This window comes from Lethenteron reissneri, unplaced genomic scaffold, assembly GCF_015708825.2.
Source record: "Lethenteron reissneri isolate LAM-NWPU_2019-01 unplaced genomic scaffold, ASM1570882v1 scaffold_1846, whole genome shotgun sequence".
NCBI classification, from domain to species: domain Eukaryota; kingdom Metazoa; phylum Chordata; class Hyperoartia; order Petromyzontiformes; family Petromyzontidae; genus Lethenteron; species Lethenteron reissneri.
Window position 1 is genome coordinate 289,153 of NW_026891604.1, and position 27,443 is coordinate 316,595.

The following is a 27,443-nucleotide window of genomic DNA, read 5'->3' on the forward strand; positions in this document are numbered from 1 at the left end:
TAATTGATTATGTCCATCACTCATTAACCCCATTCATTCAATCCATTAATCATTTACCGCCATCAATTTCGCTTCCACCGAATTCACACATCACCACCACCACCACCACCACAGATTACCCACCCATTGCTTCCTCACATCTATTTCATTCACCTCATCTAACCACCATTATCACATCCATACTTACTAATTGTTAATAGTGCGTAAAGCGCCTTGAGTAAGGGGGCAATATAAATTCCTTTGAAGAAAAGATGAGAGTGTGCAACACTTAAAAGGGGACCAGGACCTTATTTATTTAAACCAAATATAAAACCACCAGCTCTATACGGATACTTACACGCTGGAGGGGGTGGGGAAACAACAACAGCATCATCATGATCATCATCATCATCATAAAGACAACAAAATAAAAAACTAAACCTTCCATCCATTTTTGCACCGAGGGGAAACGGGGCGATGTAGATCGGCGGTGGTACAGAGGGAGGCCGAGCCAAAAAAGAATCCCCGTTCATCCCAAACCTATAGCGGCCCCTAGCCACCATGCTTACTCAGACTGGTCCCATTGACGAGGATGGGGGGTTCAGCACAGGTCATAGAGAGGGGGGGATGTGGGGGGGGAAGTGGGGGGAGGAGATGGGGGGAGTGTGTGGGGGGGTTCAGCAAAGGTCATAGAAAGGGGAGATGTGGGGGGGGGAAGTGAGGGGATGGAGAGATATGTGGGGGATATGGCGGAGGATGAGGGGAGGCCCAGGATCGGTTCAGATAATCGCTGCCACTCCTGGTGTTTAAGAGGCCGTGAACGCTACGAACCCGGCGACCCGAGTTCGTAGCGTAGCGGTAACCACCGCGCCACCGCTCCATCCACACAATAAACAAAGATCCCCCCCCGTGTCGCCTTAACAGACTGTTGGGGCAGGTGCTGTTAGCGAGTAGTAGCACCTATGAACGCTACCACTGGCACACGAGGGGGTGGGTGGCCAGCACCACGCTCGGCCGCCTTTGTCTCCCTAGTGAGGGTATACACACACTGCACAAGGTATTCATTTGAGGCCGAGTCGACCTAGGTGAGGCCCAGGACCGACTCAGACATTCGTCGCTGGTGCTGGCCGTGAGCGGGAATCGAACCCGGATTATTGTGTTCGTAGCGTCGCAGCGTAGGGCTCCTACACTACCGCTCCCCACACACACACAGAGACACACACACACAGGTCCTTCTCCTCTGTAATACAACCAGAGATTAATTAAAAGCTAACACACGTGCATAACTATTTAGTTTTAACAAGAGCTTTTTAAAACAACGTTGCTAGGGAAGCACAAACAAATTAAGACGCCAAACACTTTGTAAATATAAGGTAAAAAGACAAATTACAAAAATAAAGATTTGAATACAATAAAGATTTAGGACGAGGCAATAATTGGCCGTGCCGAGTCCTTAACTTAGCACCGCAAGGCGAGCCTGGGTTCAAGCCCTGGGCGTCTCCCTCTCTCTCTCACAGGGGGTTCATAATGGTTGTGTCGGAGACACGAGGAAGAAATCCCAGGCACACACAGAGGGTGTTTGAATATTACAGCCAGGGATCTGCTTTTCTAACAACACACAAACAAAGATCCCCCGTACAGCCTGTGACAGACTGTTTGGGGCAAGTGCTGTTGAGTAGCGTGCAGCAGTAGCACCTATGAAGGCCATCACTGTGGCACACGAGGAGGAGGTGTGGCCAACACCACGCCCGTTCGGCCGGCTTTGTCTCCCCCAGCGACGATGTTTACGACACGCCACTGCACGCGACACTGAGTTGAGGCGGAGTCGACCTAGGGGAGGCCCAGGACCAGTTGAGATAATCGTCGCTTACTGGTGTTTGGTGGCCGTGAGCGGGAATCAAACCCTGGTCTCTGCCGGATTCGGAGCGCAGCGTGGCGCTAACCACTGCGCCACCGCTCAGCATAACTATTTTTATTTTACCAGGTAAGGCTCCACTAAGCTACGTAGCTATTTTACAGCGAGCGACCTGGCTACCACAAATGATAGCTCAACAACAAAGTGGCTTATCGTCACTTGGAAATGTATACGCGGCAGCCAATTACACTCAGAACGTGTGACGTCAATATTTTATACGGAGGGAAAAACTCGGAGAAAATATCTCTGCGGCAATGGGGAAAGAGACCGCAGACTCCAAATACAGTGGCAGGCGTCGTCAGAGTTCGGGATTGAACCCACGACCTCCTGTATACTAGGCGAGGTAGTGAACATCTACCTAGCTACCGCGATGATGATGAGAGAGAGACACGCAATTCCAAATATACAGTGGCAGGCATTGTCAGCGTCGGGCGAGGGAGATAACATCTCTCCACCCACCCACCCACTCACACTCGAACCGATGACCAAGGCTCCGTAGGTGCCGTGGGTGGGCGCACCGCCCGGCCGTGCTATCGCCGAGCCCGCGCTGTTCTCAGCCTCAGAGCTCCTAGCCTGGGTTCGACACCGGCGCCGGGCTGGGTGATGGTAGAGGCTGAACCTGTGGTTGGGGAGGGGGTGCGCAGAAAGGGGGGCGGGGGAGGATGAGGTGGTGGTCATGATGATGATGTTGGTAATGGTGATGTACGTATGTTGAACTTCTTTCGCACCATGCTAATCGGAGGGCGGTGATGGCGATGATGTTGGTAATGGTGGTGATGATGGTGGTGATGAAGGTCATGATGGTTTTTCCATGGACGTACCAGAGGAATTTCGATCTGGTACAGATACAACGAGAGAATGATCGATGCCCAGGTGAGGTCGAGGGATGGCTCCCTATTGGTCAACCACGTTATGTATGCTGATGATCGGGTGATTGCTGCTCACTCAGAGGAGTTGGAGGCGCTGCTGCTCAACCTGGAGTGTGCCACTAAGAGGTGGGGCCTTACCATCAGCCCCACCAAAACTAAGCACCTGCCCGGGTAATTTGTGCGACCAAACACTCCATCCCCTCAGCTCCCGATTGGTGATGGAGCAGTTGTGGAGAGAGTGGTTTCCCAAACCTGGCAGTGTGCTTATGACCAGTTTCGAATCAGTCGGGTGGCATTTAACTTTTCATCGGCTGCACAATGCTGTGTGGAAGCAATCTGGTCTGTCGCTCCACACGAAGCTTCGGGTCTTCTTGACCATGGTTATGTGAATCGTGGATCCCTCTAATGGAACATCTGCGCCGGTTATAAACAATCAGGCTGGCATGCCTACGATCCATCCTGGGTTTAACCAGGCTGGATTGTGCGAGCAGCTCACAAATCCTCGAGATGAAAGATCTCGACACATTACCATCAGTGAGCTCCTCCGGCAGGCAAGGCTCCGCTGGCTGGGTCATTTAGCCCGCATGCCCAGCCACCACGTGCCCAAGCAGCCGAGAGGGAGCTAAATGGGCACGGCACAGGCTAGAGAAGAGATGGAGTGATGTGGTGAGTGAACTTGGCGAAGATTGGTACCAGCGGTGTCAAGATCGTCCTCTGTAAAGGAGGCTCGTAAAGGACACGACCGGGCAGTTTGAGGCAGTCGCCCTCCAACAACGGAGGGCAGAATGACGCTGCTCACAACAACGAGCGGAGCACTGGGCAGCTAAAACACAGCAAGTTGGCACGGTAAGGGGCACAGGTGGTGCATCGGCCAGTCATTTCAGTCAACCCATGGCACCTGGGTCTGTCCCGTGACCTCCTGCACCTAGCCTGGCACAACAGTCAACCCATGGCACCTGGGTCTGTCCCGTGACCTCCTGCACCTAGCCTGGCACAACAGTCAACCCATGGCACCTGGGTCTGTCCCGTGACCTCCTGCCAGCGGACGTTCGACACTTTACGTGGCCTTAAATTGCCTTTATAGACTGGCACAAGCTCATTGGTGATGTCACCGCCACTTAGTAGCAAATGGTGGTTGTTGTTGTTGGTGGTGATGACGCTGATGCACACGGAGTCTCAACGCCACCACCTCTGGTACCTCCACACTGTTAGCGAGCGCCTATTTAAGGTAGGTGTGTCTGTGTGTGCACACGTGTGTGTACGTGTACACACCAATACCCGTCATTCGCCAATTAGTGACGGTGACATCCCCACGGGCGCCTGTGCCAGGCCAGGTGCACGCACTTTGGCACCACGTGAAGTACCAAAGGCTCGCTGCTGACAGGTCAAAAAACAGACCCAGCAGGTGCCATGAGTTGACTGTTGTGCCAGGCTAGGTGCAGGAGGTCACGGGACAGACCCAGAGGCTGTGGGTTGACTGAGATGACTGGCCGATGCACCACCTGGGCCCCCTACTGTGCCAACTTGCTGCATTTTTATCCGCCCGGCGCTTCGCTCATTGTGAGCAGCGTTACTCCTCTGCTCTACGCTGTTGTTGGAAGGCAACTACCCCCAATTGCCCAGTAGCCTCACGGTGCACCTAGTCTGGCACTGCCCAGTAGCGTCCTTCACGAGCCTCCTCCGCAGAAGCTGATCTTAACACCGCTGGTACCGGTCATGCCAAAGTTCACTCCACTCCAAATCCTCCTGTACCGCATCAGCTCCATCTCTTCTCCAGCCCGTGTTGTGCTCATTTAGCCGCCTCTATCTGGCCAAAAGAAGCTGATTAAGCATGGGATGGCCGGGCATGAGTGCTACATGACCCAGCCAACGCAGCCTCGGAGGAGCTCACCAATGGGAATGTGTCAAGATCTCTGAGGATTTGTGAGCTCCTCACACAATCCAGCCTGCAGGTTAAACCCGGGATGGATTGTAGGCAGTCCAGCCTGAATGTTTCTAACTGGCGCGGATGTTCCATTCGAGGAGTCCACGTTTCACAACCATAGGGAAGGGAGGGAATGACCGTGGCAGAGAAAACCCGAAACTTCGTATGGAGCGACAGACCAGGTAGCTTCCACACAGCAGCGTCATGCAGCCACCACCACCTCCACTACCTCCAACGCCACCACATCCGCCACCTCCATCGCCACTACCGCCACTCACCGGTGCGTGTCGTCCTCCTCTTAGGTGGCGACATCTCTTCTCCTCGCTCCTCCTCAACCACCGCCTGCCTCTTCACCTTCGGCCTGCCCCTCGCTGCCCCCGCTGCTGCCCCTTGAGCAGCAGCAGCAGCAGGAGTCGGACTTGTCGATGCTTCCAAAATGACCTGGCTCCACCTTCTCCTCTTGGCTCTGTTACCGCCCTCCCCCTCCTCTTCCACCTCCTCTGCTCCTCCCCGCGTGTTCCTGGCCATCTTGGCTTTGCCGCCAGCGCTACCTTGCCCAGCGGGTCGCTTGGTGCGGCCCGGCTGTCTGGGGCGCGGCTGAGCAGCAGCTGCTGCTGCTGATGGTGATGCTGCTGCTGATGGTGATGCTGGTGGTGGTGGTGATGCTGCTGGTGGTGGTGATGTCTCCCTCAATGTCTTCATGCGGAGGCTCAACGCCGGCACCTCTGCTCACGGCACACAGATGTCGGGCCCCCAACTCCTCCGTTAGCGAGCGCCTATTAAAGGTAGGTGTCTGCGTGTGTGGAGGCTCAACCAGTCTTGGGCTTCCCCTGGGTCGACTCAGCCTCCAGTGAATTAGCTGGCACAGTGGTGTGTAAGTAAACATCGCTACTGGGGAGAGACAAAGGCGGCCGGGAATGTTGGTGTTGGCCACCAACTCGCAACTAACAGGAACCTGCCCCAACAACCCATGTAGAAGGCTACTGACCAAATCACTCTCCCAGTGACACACACCCACCCACCCTCTGCTAACTCACCCACTAACACACTCACTCATCCACCCACCCACTAACTCACACACCCACCCACTAACTCACACACCCACCGCGAACTAACTCACCCACTGACCCACCCACCCACCCTCCGCTAACTAACTCACCCACCCAGTGACACACTCACCCACCCACCCACCCACCGACTCACCCACTCACTGACACACTTACTCATTCACCAAATCACTAACTCACCTACACACTTACACATTTACTCACCCACCCACCCACTCACCCATTGACTCACCCACCCACCCACCGACTCACCCACTCACTGACACACTTACTCATTCACCGACTCACTAACCCACCCACCCACCTACACACTGACACACTCACTCACACGCTCACCCACCCACCCACTCACCCACCCACCCACTCACCCACCCACCCACCGACTCACCCACTCACTGACACACTAACTCATTCACCGACTCACTAACTCACCCACCCACCTACACACTGACACATTCACTCACCCACCCACCCACTCACCCATTGACTCACCCACCCACCGACTCACTCACTCACTGACACACTTACTTATTCACCGACTCACTAAACCACCCACCCACCTACACACTGACACACTAACTCACACACTCACCCACCCATCGCTAACCAACTCACCGGCGCTCTTCTTCTCGCCCACAAAGGGAGTGCGGATCTCTGCGATTGGGCTCAGGCCCGGGCGACGGGAAACACGGGGTGGAGACTTCTGGACATTCACCACTCCTCCACTTGTCTCCAGAGAGCAGTCCCGGGGGGTTTCAGCCTTTGGACAGGGAGACATGGAGAGTGTGGGGGGACATTGGTGGGAGTAGTGATGATGGTGGTGGCAGTGGTGATGATGGTGGTGGCAGTCGTGATGGTGGTGATGATGATGGTTGTGATGTTGATAGTGAAGACGCTGGTGATGTTGGCGATGGTTGTGATGTTGATTCTGATGTGGATGTTGACGATGGTTGTGATGTTGATAGTGATGATGGTTGCGATGTTGATAGTGATGATGGTTGTGATGTTGATAGTGATAATGGATGTGATATTGATGATGGTCGTGATGGTGCCGATGGTTGTGCTATTGGCGATGATTTGTGGTTGTGATGTTGATGGTTGCGATGATGATGGTACTGATAGTTGTAATGTTAATGGCTGTGATGCTCATGATGGTTGTGATGTTGATAGTGATGATGGTTGTGATGTTGATGATGATGGTTGTAATGTTGATGATGGTTGTGATATTCATGATGGTATTGGTGTTGATTGACGATGGTTGTGAAGCCGACAGTGTGGATGTTGATGATGTTGGTGACGATGCTAGTACGGATGTAGCTGGTGGTGGTGATGTTGCTGATGGTTGTGATGTTGATAGTGATGATGGTTGTGATGCTGATGATTGTGATGTTGATGTTGTTCATGATGATGGAGATTATGTTGATGTTCACATTTGAGATGGTGTTGATGATGTTGTTCATGATGAACGAGATGATGTTAATGTTTACGATGGAGGTGATGTTGGCCATGATGAAGATGGTGATGTTGATGAAGATGTTTATCATGATGGAGACCATGATTTTGATGATGACGGCAATGGTGATGTTGTTCATGATGGAGATGATGTGGACGATGACGATCTTGATGTTGTTTGTGATTAAGACAATGATGATGACGACGATGATGATTTTGATCACGATGATGGAGACAACGTTGATGTTGTTCATGATGATGGGGACAATGATTATAGTGGTGATGATGTTGTTAAGGTTGTTGATGATGTTGATATCATCTCACCTGCTTCGCCCTCAGCCGTCCCGCCCTCATGGTCTTCACCTTCACGGCCGGCTCCGAGGGAACTTGCACGAATTCTCTCTCGCTCGCATGTTGAGCCGCGGCTTCCGTGGATTTCTCCCTCCTAGACATTCTGGTCGAGGGAATTTCCTCGGGTGTCTTCGAGCGGCCCCGCGTTGCTCTCTTAGCAGCCAGCGGCAGAGGTGGAACTTCTGAGATGGCTTCCGCAGATCTCCCCCTGCGAGACCTCGTCTCAGAAGGAACTTTTACAATTTCTACTTTGCTAATATCTTGAGCAGTGGCTTCCGCAGATTTCCCCCTCTTAGATCTCGTCTCAGAAGGAACTTTTACAATTTCTACTTTGCTAATATCTTGAGCAGTGGCTTCCTCAGATCTACCCCTCCTAGACCTCGTCTCAGAAGGAACTTTTACAATTTCTACTTTGCTAATATCTTGAGCAGGGGCTTCCGCAGATTTTCCTCTGCGAGACCTCTTTTCAGAGGGAACTTCCACAATTTCTGCCTCGCTAACATCTTGGGCAGGGGCTTCCGCAGATTTTCCTCCACCAGAACTCTCCTCAGAGGGAACTTCCACGAGGTTTACCTCGCTAATATCTTGAGCAGGGGCTTCCGCAGATCTCCCCCTCTTAGACCTCGTCTCAGAAGGAACTTCAACAACTTCTACTTTGCTAATATCTTGAGGAGGGGCTTCCGCAGATTTCCCCCTCTTAGACCTCGTCTCAGAAGGAACTTTCACAATTTCTACTTTGCTAATATCTTGAGCAGTGGCTTCCGCAGATTTCCCCCTCTTAGACCTCGTCTCAGAAGGAACTTTAACAATTTCTACTTTGCTAATATCTTGAGCAGGGGCTTCCTCAGATTTCCCCCTGCGAGATCTCTTCTGAGATGTAACTTCAACGATTTTTACGTCGTTCACATCTTGAGCCGGGGCGTCCGCAGATGTCCCCCTGCGAGACCTCTTTTCAGAGGGAACTTCCACAATTTCTGCCTCGCTAACATCTTGGGCAGGGGCTTCCGCAGATTTCCCCCTCCTAGATCTCTTCTGAGAGGGAACTTCCACAACTTTTACCTCGCTAATATCTTGAGCAGGAGTTTCCTCAGATCTCCCCCTCATAGACCTCGTCTCAGAAGGAACTTTCACAATTTCTACTTTGCTAATATCTTGAGTAGGGGCTTCCGCAGATTTTCCTCCACCAGAACTCTCCTCAGAGGGAACTTCCACGAGGTTTACCTCACTAATATCTTGAGCAGGCGTTTCCGCAGATTTCCCCCTCCTAGATCTCTTCTGAGAGGGAACTTCCACAACTTCTACCTCGCTAATATCTTGAGCAGGAGTTTCCGCAGATTTCCCCCTCATAGACCTCGTCTCAAGGGGAACTTCAACAACTTCTACTTTGATAATATCTTGAGCCGGGGCATCCGCAGATTTCCCCCTGCGAGATCTCTTCTGAGATGTAACTTCAACGATTTTTACGTCGTTCACATCTTGAGCAGGGGCTTCCGCAGATTTTCCTCTGCGAGAACTCTTCTCAGAGGGAACTTCCACATCTTCTGCCTCGCTAACATCTTGGGCAGGGGCTTCCGCAGATTTCCCCCTGCGAGATCTCTTCTTAGAGGGAATTTCCACAACGTTTACCTCGTTAATATCTTGGGCAGGGGCTTCTGCAGATTTCCCTCCGCCAGATCTCTCCTCAGAGGGAACTTCCACAACTTCTACTTTGCTAATATCTTGAGTAGGGGCTTCCGTAAATTTCACCCTGCGAGATTTATTCTGAGAGGGAACCTCCACAACTTCTACTTCGCTAATATCTTGGGCAGGGGCTTGCGCAGATTTCCCCCTGCGAGATTTATTCTGAGAGGGAACCTCCACGCTTTTTACCTCATTCACATCTTCAGCAAGGGCGTCCGCAGATTTCCCCCTGCGAGATCTCTTCTCAGAGGGAACGTTCACGATTTCTGCTTCGTTAACATCTTGGGCTGGGGCTTCCGCAGATTTCCCTCCGCCAGATCTCTCTTCAGAGGGAACTTCCACCATTTTTATCTCGCTAATATCTTGAGCAGGAGCTTCCGCAGATTTCCCCCTGCGAGTTCTCTTCTCAGAGGGAACGTTCACGATTTCTGCTTCGTTAACATGTTGGGCAGGGGCTTCCGCAGATTTCACTCCGCCAGATCTCTCTTCAGAGGGAACTTCCACCATTTTTACCTCGCTAATATCTTGAGCAGGGGCTTCCGCAGATTTCCCCCTGCGAGATCTCTTCTTAGAGGGAACTTCCACGCTTTTTACCTCATTCACATCTTCAGCAAGGGCTTCCGCAGATTTCCCCCTGCGAGTTCTCTTCTCAGAGGGAACGTTCACGATTTCTGCTTCGTTAACATCTTGGGCAGGGGCTTCCGCAGATTTCCCTCCGCCAGATCTCTCTTCAGAGGGAACTTCCACCATTTTTACCTCGCTAATATCTTGGCTAGGGGCTTCTGCAGATTTCCCCCTGCGAGATCTCTTCTTAGAGGGAACTTCCACGCTTTTTACCTCATTCACATCTTCAGCAAGGGCTTCCGCAGATTTCCCCCTGCGAGTTCTCTTCTCAGAGGGAACGTTCACAATTTCTGCTCCGTTAACATCTTGGGCAGAGGCTTCCGCAGATTTTACTCCGCCAGATCTCTCTTCAGAGGGAACTTCCACCATTTTTACCTCGCTAATATCTTGGCTAGGGGCTTCCGCAGATTTCCCCCTGCGAGATCTCTTCTCAGAGGGAACGTTCATGATTTCTGCTTCGTTAACATCTTGGGCAGGGGCTTCCGCAGATTTCACTCCGCCAGATTTCTCTTCTGATGGAACTTCCACCATTTTTACCTCGCTAATATCTTGAGCAGGGGCTTCCGCAGATTTCCCCCTGCGAGATCTCTTCTCAGAGGGAACGTTCACGATTTCTGCTTCGTTAACATCTTGGGCAGAGGCTTCCGCAGATTTTACTCCGCCAGATCTCTCTTCAGAGGGAACTTCCACCATTTTTACCTCGCTAATATCTTGGCTAGGGGCTTCCGCAGATTTCCCCCTGCGAGATCTTTTCTGAGAGGGAACTTCCATAATTCCTACTTGGCTGCCATCCTCCCCGAGCGAAAACATCTCCGTCACGGCCCCAGCGCCGACCGCGAAATCCGTCTCTGTATTCGCTTCCAAGGAAATCCGCGGAAGCGAAGAGGGGTCCACCGAGGCTCCTACTGCCACCCACCACTCCGTCGCGACCGCATCAGGCCGTGGAGCGAAACGACGGACGCCCGGTCGGTCCGACGACGCGGGAGGAGAGACGGGACGGAGGGCCCGGCGGAGGTTGCCATCGGAACTCAGGGGAGATACGGTCATCTCACCTGGGGAGGTGCGGGGGAGAGGGTTCATGGTGAGTTGTCGTGCATGTGCTGCACTACGAACACGGTGACACACGAGTTTAATTCCCGCTCACGGCCAACACCAGTGACAATGGACTGAAACGGTCTTGGGCCTCCCCTAGGTCGACTCAGCCTCAAATGTGTGTGTATAGTGATGTCTCGATTTAAAGCTTTCGTGACTGCAGGGATTCGAGGCGACACCTGAGGACGGCTGCTTGCGTTGTGGCCGCAACGTCGTGAGAATTATTGTATTATGTTTTATTTTTATTATTTTATTACTTCCCTTCTACGTGACTTCACCGAAAGAACCAAGAAGATATAGTGATGTCGTGGATAGTGTAGTGTATAGTGGTGTAGTGTATCGTGGTGTATGGTACAGTAGTGTAGTGTACAGTGTACTATGTTTAGTGTATCGTAACGTTGTGCATATAGTGCAGTATGTATGTTGAACTTCATTCGCGACTACGAAGTGTAGTGTATAGCGGTGTAGTGTATAGTGGTGTAGTGTATAGCGGTGTAGTGTAGTGTGTAGTGTATAGTAGTGTAGTGTATAGTGGTGTAGTGCAGTGTATAGCGGTGTAGTGTATAGTGGTGTAATGTGTAGTGGTGTAGTGTAGTGTGTAGTGTATAGTAGTGTAATGTATAGTAGTGTAGTGTATAGTGGTGTAGTGTATAGCGGTGTAGTGTATAGCGGTGTAGTGTATAGCGGTGTAGTGTATAGCGGTGTGGTGTATAGTGGTGTAGTGTAGTGTGTAGTGTATAGTAGTGTAATCTATAGTAGTGTAGTGTATAGTAGTGTAATGTATAGTAGTGTAGTTTATACTGGTAGGAACGAAGTGGACCAGACCATCAATAGATTATATCGTCCGTCCGTCCGTCCGTCCGTCCGACTGTCCGTCCGTCCGTCCGTCCGTCCGTCCGTCCGTCCGTCCGTCCGTCCGTCCGTGGGAGGGGTTCGCATTTCAGTGATTGGGGGGGTTATTGATCACGAGGGAGTGATTGGGGGGGTTATTGATCACGAGCGAGTGATTGGGGAGGTTATTGATCACGAGTGATTGGGGGGGTTATTGATCACGAGTGATTGGGGGGGTTATTGATCACGAGCGAGTGATTGGGGGGGTTATTGATCACGAGCGAGTGATTGGGGAGGTTATTGATCACGAGTGATTGGGGGGTTATTGATCACGAGTGATTGGGGGGGTTATTGATCACGAGTGATTGGGGGGGTTATTGATCACGAGCGAGTGATTGGGGGAGGTTATTGATCACGAGCGAGTGATTGGGGGGTTATTGATCACGAGCGAGTGATTGGGGGGGTTATTGATCACGAGCGAGTGATTGGGGGGTTATTGATCACGAGCGAGTGATTGGGGGGTTATTGATCACGAGGCGATGTGATTGGGGGGTATATTGATCACGAGCGAGTGATTGTGGAGGGGTTATTGATCACGAGCGAGTGATTGGGGGGGTTATTGATCACGAAGGGAGTGAGTTAGGGGTGTTTAGTGATCACGAGGTGCTTGGGGGGTTATTGAATCACGAGCCGAGTGATTGGGGAGGTATTGACACGAGTGATTGAGGGGTTATCGATCACGAGTGATTGGGGGGGGTTATTGATCACGAGTGATGGGGGGGTTATTGATCATGATGCGAGTTGATTGGGGGAGGTTATTGATCACGAGCGAGTGGATGGGGGGGTTAATTGATCACGAAGCGAGGGATTGGGGGGTTATTGATCACGAGCGAGTGATGGGGGGGTTATTGATCACGGAGCGAGTGATTGGGGGGGGGTTATTGATCACGAACGAGTGTTGGGGGGGTTGATCCGAGCGGTGATTGGGGGTATTGATCACGAGCGATGATTGGGAGTTATTGATCACGATCGAGTGATTGGGGGGGTTTATTGAACACGAGCGAGTGATTGGGGGGTTATTGATCACGAGCGAGTGATTGGGGAGGTTATTGATCACGAGCGAGTGATTGGGGGGGTTATTGATCACGAGCGAGTGATTGGGGGGGTTATTGATCACGAGCAAGTGATTGGGGAGGTTATTGATCACGAGTGATTGGGGGGTTATTGATCACGAGTGATTGGGGGGTTATCGATCACGAGTGATTGGGGGGTTATCGATCACGAGTGCTTGGGGGGGTTATTGATCACGAGCGAGTGATTGGGGGGGTTATTGATCACGAGCGACTGATTGGGGAGGTTATTGATCACGAGCGAGTGATTGGGGGGTTATTGATCACGAGCGAGTGATTGGGGAGGTTATTGATCACGAGCGAGTGATTGGGGAGGTTATTGATCACGAGTGATTGGGGGGTTATTGATCACGAGTGATTGGGGAGTATATTGATCACGAGTGATTCTGGGGGTTATTGATCACAAGTGATTGGGGGGGTTATTGATCACGAGCGAGTGATTGGGGGGGTTATTGATCACGAGCGAGTGATTGGGGGGGTTATTGATCACGAGCGAGTGATTGGGGGGTTATTGATCACGAGCGAGTGATTGGGGGGTTATTGATCACGAGCGAGTGATTGGGGGGGTTATTGATCACGAGGGAGTGATTGGGGGGGTTATTGATCACGAGCGAGTGATTGGGGGGGTTATTGATCACGAGCGAGTGATTGGGGGGGTTATTGATCACGAGCGAGTGATTGGGGGGGGTTATTGATCACGAGCGAGTGATTGGGGGGGTTATTGATCACGAGCGAGTGATTGGGGGGGGTTATTGATCACGAGAGAGTGATTGGGGGGGTTATTGATCACGAGCGAGTGATTGGGGGGATTATTGATCACGAGCGAGTGATTGGGGGGGTTATTGATCACGGGCGAGTGATTGGGGGGGTTATTGATCACGAGGGAGTGATTGGGGGGGTTATTGATCACGAGCGAGTGATTGGGGGGGGTTATTGATCACGAGCGAGTGATTGGGGGGGTTATTGATCACGAGCGAGTGATTGGGGAGGTTATTGATCACGAGTGATTGGGGGGTTATTGATCACGAGTGATTGGGGGTTATCGATCACGAGTGATTGGGGGGGTTATTGATCACGAGTGATTGGGGGGGGTATTGATCACGAGCGAGTGATTGGGGGAGGTTATTGATCACGAGCGAGTGATTGGGGGGGTTATTGATCACGAGCGAGTGATTGGGGGGGGGTTATTGATCACGAGCGAGTGATTGGCGGGGGTTATTGATCACGAGCGAGTGATTGGGGGGGTTATTGATCACGAGGGAGTGATTGGGGGGGTTATTGATCACGAGCGAGTGATTGGGGGGGTTATTGATCACGAGCGAGTGATTGGGAGGGTTATTGATCACGAGAGAGTGATTGGGGGGGGTTATTGATCACGAGCGAGTGATTGGGGGGGTTATTGATCACGAGCGAGTGATTGGGAGGGTTATTGATCACGAGAGAGTGATTGGGGGGGTTATTGATCACGAGCGAGTGATTGGGGGGTTATTGATCACGAGCGAGTGATGGGGGGGGGTTATACTGGTAGGAACGAAGTGGACCAGACCACCAATAGATTAATGTGTCCGTCCGTCCGACCGTCCGTCCGTCCGTCCGTCCGTCCGTCCGTCCGTCCGTCCGTCCGTCCGTCCGTGGGAGGGGTGGTGTTGAGGGTGGTGTTGGAAATGAAAGACTACGAGTCTTTAAATCTCACAGCGTTTCTTGTCAAAACAAACACTTTTAATTAACGTTACACTAGAATACAGTAATTTTGTCTTTAACTCCTCTATACCCGGTCGATATCCCTGTACCGGTACTAAGTATTATTCCTACCAGCCCACCCCGCAGGGTCCTGTTAGTGTAATGTGTTGTGACCCATGAAGACGCACACAACCGTAAGTCTTGGGGGAGGGGTTGGATGTGTGGGATGAGTGAATGAATGAGTGGGTGTTAGTGGGTGGTTGTGTTAGTGGGTGTTAGTGGGTGGGTGGTAGTGGGTGTTAGTGGGTGGTCGTGTTAGTGGGTGTTAGTGGATGAGTGTCTCACCGCTCCCTTCGGGGGTGCACAGTAAGTCGTAGGGGTCCACTTCCCCTTCATTCCCGGACCACGGAGAACGGCTCTCGGGGGTCTTTGCCACATGGGCCGATGTCTCGCCGCGGGCGGCCAAAGAGCTGCTCAACGTGCCTGCACAATAACAAGAAGGGGTGGGTTTATGGAGGCAATCTCTACACTGAGACACCACTCCCACTAACGAAGGTACGGTCATCTTCGAGCTGTGCATGTAGAACTGGGCGAGTGGGTGGGTGAGGGAATTTAGTAGGTGGGTGAGTAGGTGGGTGGGTGAGTGACAGGGTGGATGGGTGGGTGAGAGGGTGGTTGTGCGAGTGGGTGGGTGTGTGTGTGAGCGGCTGAATGTGTGAGTGTTGTCTGTCTGTGTAGGGAGCGGGAGTGCAGTAGTGGCTGCTGCGCTGCAAACCCGGGGACCCAAGTTCGAATCCCGCTCAGACCCACCCAGCACCGGTTTATAATCGTCACTGGTGTTGGCCACGAGTAGGAATCAAACTCGGATCGTCGGGTTCCAAGGGCAGCACGCTAACCGATACGATACTACCACTGCCCACACTGTGCCAACACACACATGAGCATGCACCTCCACCTACCTCCCACACTCCTGCGTGTCCTCCCTACAGCCACCAGCGCTGAAACTTCCTTCGCTGTCCGGACCGCTGGGGCACTCCTCCTCCTCCTGCCCCTTCCTCGCCGCTCCACCGTAGACCCACCACCATCACCGCCACCATCACCGCCACCACCATCACCACCGACACCAACTGCCGTCTCCTGGGCGTCATCACCATTGTCGTCATCACCATCGCCACGGTCGTTGTCACGGTTTTGCCGCAGAGTCGGGACGGGCGACGGGGTCTCCACCACGGACACGGAGAAACGGCCAGACACGCGAACGGGGGTGCGGGTTGAGGTTTCCATCTTGGTTGAGGACAGCTTTGGTGAGGCCCTCTCAGGAATTAGAGAAGCCGCCGTTGGCGAAGAGAGCTCAGGAGAAGCCATCACCGCCACAGACGAGGGGGTTCGAGTGAGAGAATCCATCTTGGGCGAGGCTCCAGGAGAATCCATCTTGATCGAGGTTCTAGGAGAAGCCATCTTGGGCGAGGCTCCAGGAGAAACCATCTTGATCGAGGTTCTAGGAGAATCCATCTTGGGTGAGGCTTCAGGAGAAGCCATCTTGGGCGAGGCACTAGGAGAAGCCATCTTGGGCGAGGCTCTCGGAGAAGCCATCTTGGGTGAGGCTTCAGGAGAAACCAACTTGATCGAGGCACTAGGAGAAGCCATCTTGGGCAAGGCTCTCGGAGAAGCCATCTTGGGTGAGGCTTCAGGAGAAGCCATTTTGTGCAAGGCTCCAGGAGAAGCCATCTTGGGCAAGGCTCCAAGAGAATCCATCTTGGGCGAGGCTCTAGGAGAAGCCATCTTGGGCGAGGCTCTCAGAGAAGCCATCTTGGGCGAGGCTCTCGGAGAAGCCATCTTGGGCGAGGCTCTCGGAGAAGCCATCTTGGGCGAGGCTCTCGGAGAAGCCATCTTGGGCGAGGCTCTCAGAGAAGCCATCTTGGGCGAGGCTCTCGGAGAAGCCATCTTGGGCGAGGCTCTCAGAGAAGCCATCTTGGGCGAGGCTCTCGGAGAAGCCATCTTGGGCGAGGCTCTCGGAGAAGCCATCTTGGGCGAGGCTCGAGGAGAAGCCATCTTGGGCGAGGCTCTCGGAGAAGCCATCTTGGGCGAGGCTCTCGGAGAAGCCATCTTGGGCGAGGCTCTCGGAGAAGCCATCTTGGGCGAGGCTCTCGGAGAAGCCATCTTGGGCGAGGCTCTCAGAGAAGCCATCTTGGGCGAGGCTCTCGGAGAAGCCATCTTGGGCGAGGCTCTCGGAGAAGCCATCTTGGGCGAGGCTCTCGGAGAAGCCATCTTGGGCGAGGCACTAGGAGAAGCCATCTTGGGCAAGGCTCTCAGAGAAGCCATCTTGGGCGAGGCTCTCGGAGAAGCCATCTTGGACGAGGCTCTCGGAGAAGCCATCTTGGGTGAGGCTCTCGGAGAAGCCATCTTGGGCGAGGCTCTCAGAGAAGCCATCTTGGGCGAGGATCTAGAAGCCATCTTGGGCGAGGCTCTCGGAGAAGCCATCTTGGGCGAGGCTCGAGGAGAAGCCATCTTGGACGAGGATCTAGAAGCCATCTTGGGCGAGGCTCTCGGAGAAGCCATCTTGGGCGAGGCTCGAGGAGAAGCCATCTTGGGCGAGGATCTAGAAGCCATCTTGGGCGAGGCTCTCGGAGAAGCCATCTTGGGCGAGGCTCGAGGAGAAGCCATCTTGGGCGAGGCTCCAGGAGAAACCATCTTGGGCGAGGCTCCAGGAGAAACCATCTTGGGTGAGGCTCCAAGAGAATCCATCTTGGGCGAGGCTCTCAGAGAAGCCATCTTGGGCGAGGCTCCAGGAGAAGCCATCTTGGGCGAGGCTCTCGGAGAAGACTTCTTGCGCGAGGTCACTTTGAAAGGGAACAGCTTTTTGGAGGTAGACACAGACCTCTTGTGTGAACACAACTCATCATCCCCCTCCTCCTGTAGTCGCAGCACAAAAGGGAGAGAAGAATGAATGAGGTTAGTGAATTAATCGGTAGAATAATGCTACCGAAGTGTGAACGTAGCAGAGAAAGTGCATATACCAGGAGAAAAGTTTATCGCAGCCACCACCTCCACCACAGAGGTCGCAATTGGGTACCCGATACCCGTACCCTACCCGATACCCGGCCGGGTACGGGTAGGCAGTGAGTCACTGGTGAGTCACCGTTTGTCACTAATTTCCCAACGTCTTGTCTCTTCTCACAATTCAAGATCCTAGAATCAACCCACCAGCGCCTGCAACATGGCTTCATCCCAGAGGTCGCAATTGGGTACCCGATACCCGTACCCTACCCGTACCCGGCCGGGTACGGGTAGCCGGGTATCGGGTAGGGTACGGGTACCCGTTTGCGACCCTGGTGCGGCCGGGTACGGGTAAGGAATCAAAACCCGTTTGCGACCTCTGCTCCACCATCAACACCACCACCACCACCACAACTCATCGTCACCACCACCTCCGTCACCACCACCACCACACACCCCCCGGAGCTCACTTGGATGACACCGCAGGCCGGCGTGGACACACGGGCCCTGGGGGTCCTGGCGGGCGACGCTCCCCTTCTGAGCGGCGTGGAGGGTGGCAGTGTCTTGTCAAAGAGCTCGGGGCTCAGCTGGATACCAAACGACACCACCCTGCCCTTCCTGCCCTTCCTGCCCTTCTTGAGCTTGCGGGGGGGCAGAAGGAATGACAAGGGAGAGGCACCAGCAGAAGAAGGGGCGACAGCCCCCTTCTTGCCCTCTTCCTCCTCCTCCACCTCCTCCTCCTCCACATCATCATCCTCCTTCCACTCCTCCTCCTCCTCCTCCTCCACCTCCTCCTCCTCCTCCTCCTCCACCACCACCACCACCTCCTCCTCCTCCTCCTCCAAAGACTTTCGCTTCCGGATGGAAACTGCGGAGAAAAGGTGGGGGGGGGGGGTCGAGGTGTCAGGTGGTAAATCTCAAAGACAGCGCTGAATCTCAAAGGACTCTCTTTCACCCGGTTAAATAAAGGTCGTCAGTCGGACACGCACACAAGACACGGACAACATCCCCCCCACCCATACCTCTCCGTGTCCCCGCGTCTCTTCCCACCCCTTCCTTCTGCTGCTGCTCCTCTGCCTCCTTTGTCACCACCTCCTCCTCCTTCTCTACCACCTCCACCACCACCTCCTCCTCCTTCTCTACCACCTCCACCACCACCTCCTCCTTCTCCACATCATCATCCTCCACCTCCTCCTCCTCCTCCACCTCCTCATCATCCTCCTCCTCCACCTCCTCCTTCTCCTCCACCACCACCACAACCTCCTCCAACGACTTTCGATTCCGGATGGAGACTGCGGAGAAAAGGTGGGAAGGGGGGGGGGGGAGGTCGAGGTGTCAGGTGGTGGGCGTGGTGGACAAGTGGACGGACAGCGTTGGTCCAGAGAGGCGAGAGAGAGCGGGTAGAAGATTCCACTGCGACGTGGCAGGGTGACGGTACAGATTCGCAACCATGATGACGGACGTCAGACGGACACAACGCCACGTCGCAACAGAAAACACGAACATTCCCCACCCCCCATCCATACCTCTACGTGTCCCCGCATCTCTTTCCACCCCTTCCTTCTGCTGCTGCTCCTCCTCCTCCTCCACCCCCTCCACATCATCCTCCTCCTCCTCCACCACCTCCTTCTCCAAAGACTTTCGCTTCCGGATGGAGACTGCAGAGAAAAGGTGAGGGGGGGGGGGTCGAGGTGTCAGGTGGTGAATCTCAAAGACAGCGCTGAATTTTAAAGGACTCTCTTTCACCCGGTTAAATAAAGGCCGTCAGGCGTTCATGCACACAAGACACGGACAACATTCCCCCCCCACCCCCATCCATACCTCTCCGTGTCCCCGCGTCTCTTCCCACCCCTTCCTTCTGCTGCTCCTCCTTCGTCACCACCGCGTCCTCCTTCTCTACCACCTCCACCTCCTCCTCCTCCTTCTCCGCATCATCATCCTCCACCTCCTCCTCCACCACCTCCACCACCTCCTCCTCCTCCTTCTCCTTCACCACCTCCTCCTCCTCCAGCACCACCACCTCCAACGACTTTCGCTTCCGGATGGAGACTGCGGAGAAAAGGTGGTGAGAAGGGGGGTGGTTGAGGTGTCAGGTGGTGGGCGTGGTGGACAAGTGGACGGAGAGCGTTGGTCCAGAGAGGCGAGAGAGAACGGGCAGAAGATTCCACTGTGACGTGGCAGGGTGACGGTACAGGTTCGGAATCACGATGACGGACGTCAGACGGACACAACGCCACGTCGCAACAGAAGACATGAACAAAATCCCCCCCCCCGTCCCCTCCATCCATACCTCTCCGTGTCGCCGCGTCTCTTCCCACCCCTTCCTTCTGCTGCTGCTCCTCTGCCTCCTTCGTCACCACCTCCTCCTCCACGTCATCATCATCATCATCCTCCTCCACCTCCTCATCATCCTCCACCTCCTCCTTCTCCTCCACCACCACCACCACCTCCTCCTCCAATGACTTTCGCTTCCGGATGGAGACTGCGGAGAAAAGGTGGTGAGAAGGGGGGTGGTTGAGGTGTCAGGTGGTGGGCATGGTGGACAAGTGGACGGAGAGCGTTGGTCCAGAGAGGCGAGAGAGAGCGGGCAGAAGATTCCACTGTGACGTGGCAGGGTGACGGTACAGATTCGCAACCATGATGACGGACATCAGACGGACACAACGCCACGTCGCAACAGAAGACACGAACATTCCCCACCCCCCATCCATACCTCTCCGTGTCCTCGCATCTCTTTCCACCCCTTCCTTCTGCTGCTGCTCCTCCTCCTCCAGCCCCTCCACATCATCCTCCTCCTCCTCCTCCTCCACCACCTCCTTCTCCAAAGACTTTCGCTTCCGGATGGAGACTGCGGAGAAAAGGTGGGGGGGGGGGGTCGAGGTGTCAGGTGGTGAATCTCAAAGACAGCGCTGAATTTCAAAGGACTCTCTTTCACCCGGTTAAATAAAGGCCGTCAGGCGGACACGCACACAAGACACGGACAACATTCCCCCCCCACCCCCATCCATACCTCTCCGTGTCCCCGCGTCTCTTCCCACCCCTTCCCTCTGCTGCTGCTCCTCCTTCGTCACCACCTCGTCCTCCTTCTCTACCACCTCCACCACCACCACCTCCTCCTCCTTCTCCGCATCATCATCCGTCACCTGCTCCTCCACCACCTCCACCACCTCCTCCTTCTCCACCACATCCTCCTCCTCCACCACCTCCTCCTTCTCCTCCTCCACCACCACGATCACCACCTCCTCCAACGACTTTCGCTTCCGCATGGAGACTGCGGAGAAAAGGTGGAGGGGGGTGGAGGTGTTAGGTGGTGGGCGTGGTGGACAAGTGGATGGAGAGCGTTGGCCGGAAGAGGCGAGAGAGAACGGGCAAAAGATTCCACTGTGGCGTGGCAGGGTGACGGTACAGATTCTGAACCATGACCAAGGATATCAGACGGGACACAACGCCACGTCGCAACAGAAGACACCCCCACCCCCCACCCATACCTCTCCGTGCCCCCGCGTCTCTTCCCATCTCTTCCTTCTGCTGCTGCTCCTCTGCCTCCTCCTCCTTCGTCACCGCCTCGTCCTCCTCCACCACCTCCGACTTCCGCTTCCGGATGGAGACTGTGGAGAAAAGGTGGTAGGGGGGGTGGGGGGGTCGAGGTGTCAGGTGGTGGGCGTGGTGGACAAGTGGACTGAGAGCGTTGGTCCGGGGAGGCGAGAGCAGAGGTCGGAAACGGGTTTTGATTCAATACCCGTACCCGTACCCTACCCGTACCCTACCCGTACCCTACCCGTACCCTAACCGTACCCTACCCGTACCCGTACCCTACCCGTACCCTAACCGTACCCTAACCGTACCCTACCCGTACCCTAACCGTACCCTACCCGTACCCGGCTGGGTACGGGTAGGGTATCGGGTACCCGATTGCGACCTCTGGGATGAAGCCTTGTTGCTGGTGGGTTGATTCTAGGAACTTGAATTGTGAGAAGAGACAAGACGTTGGGAAATGAGTAACAAACGGTGACTCACCATTGACCCACGGCCTACCCGTACCCGGCCGCACCAGGGTCGCAAACGGCTACCCGTACCCGGCCGGGTACGGGTAGCCGGGTATTGGGTAGGGTACGGGGGTATCGGGTACCCGGTTGCGACCTCTGGGCGAGAGAGAGCGGGCAGGAATTATCACGGTGGCGTGACAGGGTGACGGTACAGGTTGGGAATCACGATGACGGACATCAGACGGACACAACGACACGTCGCAACAAAAGACACGAACAAAATTCCCCCCCACCCCCTCCATCCATACCTCTCCGTGTCCCCGCGTCTCTTCCCACCCCTTCCTTCTGCTGCTGCTCCTCTGCTTCCTTCGTCACCTCCTCCTCCTCTACCACCTCCACCTCTGACGTCCGCTTCCGAGTGGAGACTGCGCAGAAAAGGGGAGTGTGGGTCAGGTCGAGGTGTCGGGGGTCGGGTGGTGAATCTCAAAGGACTCTCTTTCACCCGGTTAAATAAAGGCCGTCAGGCGTTCATGCCCACAAGACACGGACCTAATTCCATACCTCTCCGTGCCCCCGCGTCTCTTCCCGCCACTTCCTTCAGCTGCTGCTCCTCTGCCTCCTTCGTCACCACCTCCTCTGTCACCACTTCCACCTCCTCCTCCGTCAACTCGGCCATGCGGCCCCCCCCAAGCTGCTCCGACCTCCTCATGAGGATGGAGGGCCTGAGGGAGGGGCGGCGGCCGCGGGGACGAGGCACGAGTGGGCTACTCTGGCGGTAGCGGCCTCGCGAGAACGCCGGAGCCTGCCGAAAAGGAGGAAAGGGGGGGGGGGGCGGTGGTAAAGGAGGAGGATGTCAACGCATCGTTCGTGTCGACTAGGGTAGTCGTCTATTTGTTTTACACGTTACGTACAGCTGCAGAGACGACAACTACTTCCAAATTCATTTCGATTTAAAGCTTTCGTGACTGCAGAGATTCATCTTCTTGGTTCTTTCGGTAAAGTCACGTAGAAGGGAAGTAATAAAATAATAAAAATAAAACATAATAAAATAATTCTCACGACGTTTCGGCCACATAGCCAACGCACCTGAGGACGGCTGCTTGCGTTGTGGCCAAAACGTCGTGAGAATTATTATATTATTATGCTTTATTTTTATTATTTTATTACGTCCCTTCTACGTGACTTTACCGAAAGAACCAAGAAGATGAATCCCTGCAGTCAGGAAAGCTTTAAAAGGGTAGTGTATGTCGTGTAGTGTATAGTGTAGTTTATATAGCATCTGAACGCGCGTGATGCCGTGACCCGTCTTTGTTCCATGGCTCAGCCAAAGCTGCTGCTGCTGTGATAATGACAGGAATGCGTGTTATGATGGTTTATATATTCCTTCACAAGATCTCAGCCAAGGTGATATTGTTGTGGTTCATTTGTAGCAAGCACTTTGTGTGTGTAATGAGTGCGACCCTTGTTATGAGCAGAGTAGTGGAGTAGAGTATCATCAGTATCCTTTGATTCTTTCGGTAAAGTCACGTAGGTATAAAATAAAATAAATCACGTTTCGGGCACAACACAAGCGTCCGTCATCAGGTGGGACAACCACAGCAAGAAAAGGGCTGCCGTGACAAGAGGCTATAAAGGCAGCAAACGTCGTGATTTATTTTATTTTCGACCTACGTGACTTTACCGAAAAAACCAAAGAGTATGGATCCCTGCAGTCACGAAAACTTAAAATCAAGATTAGAGTATCATCGTCTCTGTGATGTCTTCTTCGTATATTTGTGATGATGCCTCCTTCAAACCCTGAAGATGCCTGCTGCTGTATATTTGGAGTCTGCGTCTCTATCTCTCTCATCATCATCATCACCACGGTAGCTAGGTAGATGTTAACTACCTCACCCAGTATACAGGCGGCAGTGGGTTCGATCCCACCCCTGACGCCTTGCTGTATATGTGGAGTCTGCGTCTCTCTCTCTCCCCCCGTGGTGAGATGTTATCTCCCTCGCCTGCTATGGAGGATGTTGTGGGTTCGATCCCGACATTGATGCTGCAATGGCAAAGGCTTCATCACCTATTCCTATTTTTGTTCTTGGGATAGTTAAAAGGCTTAGATGGATGTCCTACAGTTTCTTGGATTTGATAATGGGGTGAATGAATTAGCTAAGTATCGCACAGATTAGCCAATAATCATTATTATGGGTGCACAGGGCCCCAATGTAGATTTTTTGTCTTTCTTCAAGTGATGTGAGATTGAATTTTAAGTAGGGGTCGCAATGGTGGGTCACGTATCCGCCACCCACCATTCACCCCACCACCCACACCACCACACCACCCACACCATCACACTACCCACACCACCCACACCACCACACCACCCACACTATCACACCACCCACCGTGTTCACTAAGCGCGCTGCGTGGCAGATGGCTGCGTTTGTCTCTGGGGTGCCGCGAGCACCCACAGAGGAACGGCGACGCCCCGTAGGAGATGTCCAGGCAGGCCTTGCATCTAAGGTGGGGGGGGAGGAGGTATTAGTGGGGGTGTGTGGGGGACACACGGCCATTGTGAGCCCAAAATGAGATACTCGGACACAAGCAATGAACAGTGAATCCAGCACCTCAAGTGTCTCCGAAACGGCCAACATGAACCCAGAGAGAGAAACACTCAGACCTAAACAAAGAACAGTAAATTCAGCGCCTCAGTGTCTCCGACACGGCCAGCATGAACAGTGAATTCAGGACCGCAATGTCTCCAACACACCCATCATGAACCCAGAGTGAATCCAGGACCTGTGTCTGTGACACAGTCATTATGGACCCAGAGAGTGAATCCAGGACCTCAGTGTCTCCGACATGGCCAGCATGAACACAGTGATTCAGGACCGCAGTGTCTCCGACACACCCATCATGAACCCAGAGTGAACCCAGGACCTGTGTCTGTGACACAACCATTATGGACCCAGAGAGTGAATCCAGGACCTCAGTGTCTCCTACACAGCCATCATGAACCCAGAGTGAATCCAGGACCTCAGTGTCTCCTACACACCCATCATGAACCCAGAGTGAATCCAGGACCTCAGTGTCTCCTACACAGCCATCATGAACCCAGAGTGAATCCAGGACCTCAGTGTCTCCTACACAGCCATCATGAACCCAGAGTGAATCCAGGACCTCAGTGTCTCCTACACAGCCATCATGAACCCAGAGTGAATCCAGGACCTCAGTGTCTCCTACACAGCCATCATGAACCCAGAGTGAATCCAGGACCTCAGTGTCTCCTACACACCCATCATGAACCCAGAGTGAATCCAGGACCTCAGTGTCTCCTACACAGCCATCATGAACCCAGAGTGAATCCAGGACCTCAGTGTCTCCTACACAGCCATCATGAACCCAGAGTGAATCCAGGACCTCAGTGTCTCCTACACAGCCATCATGAACCCAGAGTGAATCCAGGACCTCAGTGTCTCCTACACACCAGAGGTGGGACAAAGTCATTGTTATGCAAGTCCAAGTCGAGTCTGAAGTCATCAAATTCATGACTCGAGTCTGACTCGAGTCCAAGTCACATGACTCGAGTCCACACCTCAGAGGTGGGACAAAGTCATTGTTATGCAAGTCCAAGTCGAGTCTGAAGTCATCAAATTCATGACTCGAGTCTGACTCGAGTCCAAGTCACATGACTCGAGTCCACACCTCTGCTACACACCCATCATGAACCCAGAGTGAATCCAGGACCTCAGTGTCTCCTACACAGCCATCATGAACCCAGAGTGAATCCAGGACCTCATTGTCTCCTACACAGCCATGAACCCACTGAGAGACACTCAGACCTAAATAACGAAGAGAGAATGCAGGACCCCCGTGTCTCTAACACAGCTATCATGAAACCACACAGAGTGAATCCAGCACCCGCCACAAACACGGCCATCATGAACCCACAGAAAGTGAACTCACCGCAGTCGGACGTAGCAGGGCCGTCAGTCTCCACCCCCGCCGTGGTCTTCTTCCTGCCGTCCTTGACGAGGGGAAAGGGGGACGACTCCCCCGGGCTCTTGTCCACCCCGTCCCGCGCAAGGGGAACGTTCTCCTTGGAGGCGCGGGCAGGCGAGCTGCTGCTAAGCAGCAGCACGCTCCTCACGGATCCCACCTCTAAGAGGTGGCGGCCGACGAGGGGTGACAACGACGACGAACATAGCAGCAGCGCGGCCTTGGCATCGGCCTTGGCATCGGCCTTGGCATCGGTCTTGGCGGTGCCGGAGGAGGGTGACTTAGAGGCCGGGTCGACCTCGGGACGGGGGGGCGGCCGCTGGCCCGAAAGGTCCACCTCGCGGAGGGGCGACTTCGACGCGAGGGTGATGTTCCTAAGGGACGTCTCATCAATGGACGAATTCTGCAGGTCTGCTGCATCTTCAATGCACGACTTCTGAAGGTCTGTCTCATCAATGGACTTCTGCTGTAGGTCTACTGCGTCTTCAATGGATGACTTCTGCAGATCTACCTCATCAATGGACGACTGCTGTAGGTATAATGTGTCTTCAATGGACGACTTCTGTAGGTCTACTGTGTCTTCAATGGACGACTTATGTAGGTCTGTCTCCTCCATGGATGACGTCTGCAGATCTACCTCATCAATGGACTTCTGCTGTAGGTCTACTGTGTCTTTAATGATTGACTTCTGTAGGTCTACTGTGTCTTCAATGGACTTCTGCTGTAGGTCTACTGCGTCTTCAATGGATGACTTCTGCAGATCTACCTCATCAATGGACGACTTCTGTAGGTCTACTGTGTCTTCAATGGACGACTTATGTAGGTCTGTCTCCTCCATGGATGACGTCTGCAGATCTACCTCATCAATGGACGACTTCTGTAGGTCTACTGTGTCTTCAATGGACGACTTATGTAGGTCTGTCTCATCCATGGATGACGTCTGCAGGTCTGCCTCATCAATGGACGACTTCTGTAGGTTTGATTCATCTTGAATGGACGTCTGCAGGTCTGTATCATCAATGGATGATTTCTGTAGGTCAGCCTCATCAATGGACGACTTCTGTAGGTTTGATTCATCTTGAAAGGACGTCTGCAGGTCTGCCTCATTAATGGATTTCTGTCGGTCGGTCTCATCAATGGACGGATCCTGCAGGTCTGCATCTTCAATGGACGTCTGTAAGTCTGCCTCATCAATGGACGACTTCTGCTTGTCTGCTGCATCATCAACAAACTTCTGGAAGTCTACCTCATCAATGGATGACTTCTGCAGGTCTGCCTCATCAATGGACGACTTCTGCAAGTTTGCATCTTCAATGTACGATGTATGTAGGTCTTCCTCATCAATGGCCGACTTCTGAAGGTCTGCCTCATCAATGGATGAATTATGTAGGTCTCCATCTTCAATGGACGACTTTTGCAGGTCTGCTGCGTCATCAATGGCCGACTTCTGAAGGTCTGCCTCATCAATGGATGAATTATGTAGGTCTCCATCTTCAATGGACGACTTTTGCAGGTCTGCCTCATCAATGAACGACTTTTGCAGGTCTGCTGCGTCATCAATGGCCGACTTCTGAAGGTCTGCCTCATCAATGGGTGAATTCTGTAGGTCTCCATCTTCAATGGACGACTTCTGCAGGTCTGCCTCATCAATGGACGACTTCTGCAGGTCTGCTGCGTCATCTATGGACGACTTCTGCAGGTCTGCTGCGTCATCAATGGACGACTTCTGAAGGTCTGCCTCATCAATGGATGAATTCTGTAGGTCTCCATCTTCAATGGACGACTTCTGCAGGTCTGCCTCATCAATGGACGACTTCTGCAGGTCTGCCTCATCAATGGATGGCGTCTGCAGGTCCGTATCATCAACAGACGAATTCTGCAT

General features: G+C 53.5%; 1 protein-coding gene across 1 annotated transcript; it reads right to left on the reverse strand.

The window, feature by feature from the left end:
• On the reverse strand, positions 1 to 27,443 carry LOC133339356 (serine/arginine repetitive matrix protein 2-like). The gene is made up of 12 exons (XM_061547488.1): positions 25,468 to 27,443; positions 24,030 to 24,080; positions 22,139 to 22,299; positions 21,886 to 22,002; positions 21,156 to 21,199; positions 18,062 to 18,391; positions 15,554 to 17,507; positions 14,940 to 15,077; positions 7,531 to 10,913; positions 6,370 to 6,514; positions 4,966 to 5,412; positions 1 to 2,513 (listed from the first exon to the last, which is right to left on the reverse strand). Exons 1-12 carry the CDS (start codon positions 27,441 to 27,443, stop codon positions 2,425 to 2,427), a joined length of 8,835 nt encoding a protein of 2,944 aa, XP_061403472.1. The 3' UTR covers positions 1 to 2,424.

Coding starts and splice junctions, on each gene's coding strand:
- LOC133339356 (XM_061547488.1), bottom strand. CDS start 27,443: ATGCAGAATTCGTCTGTTGATGATACGGACCTGCAGACGCCATCCATT. Junction 24,081..25,467: donor GCGGGTGCTGGATTCACTCT/GTGTGGTTTCAT, acceptor CCCCCACCTTAG/ATGCAAGGCCTGCCTGGACA. Junction 15,078..15,553: donor GACACGCAGGAGTGTGGGAG/GTAGGTGGAGGT, acceptor GTTATTGTGCAG/GCACGTTGAGCAGCTCTTTG.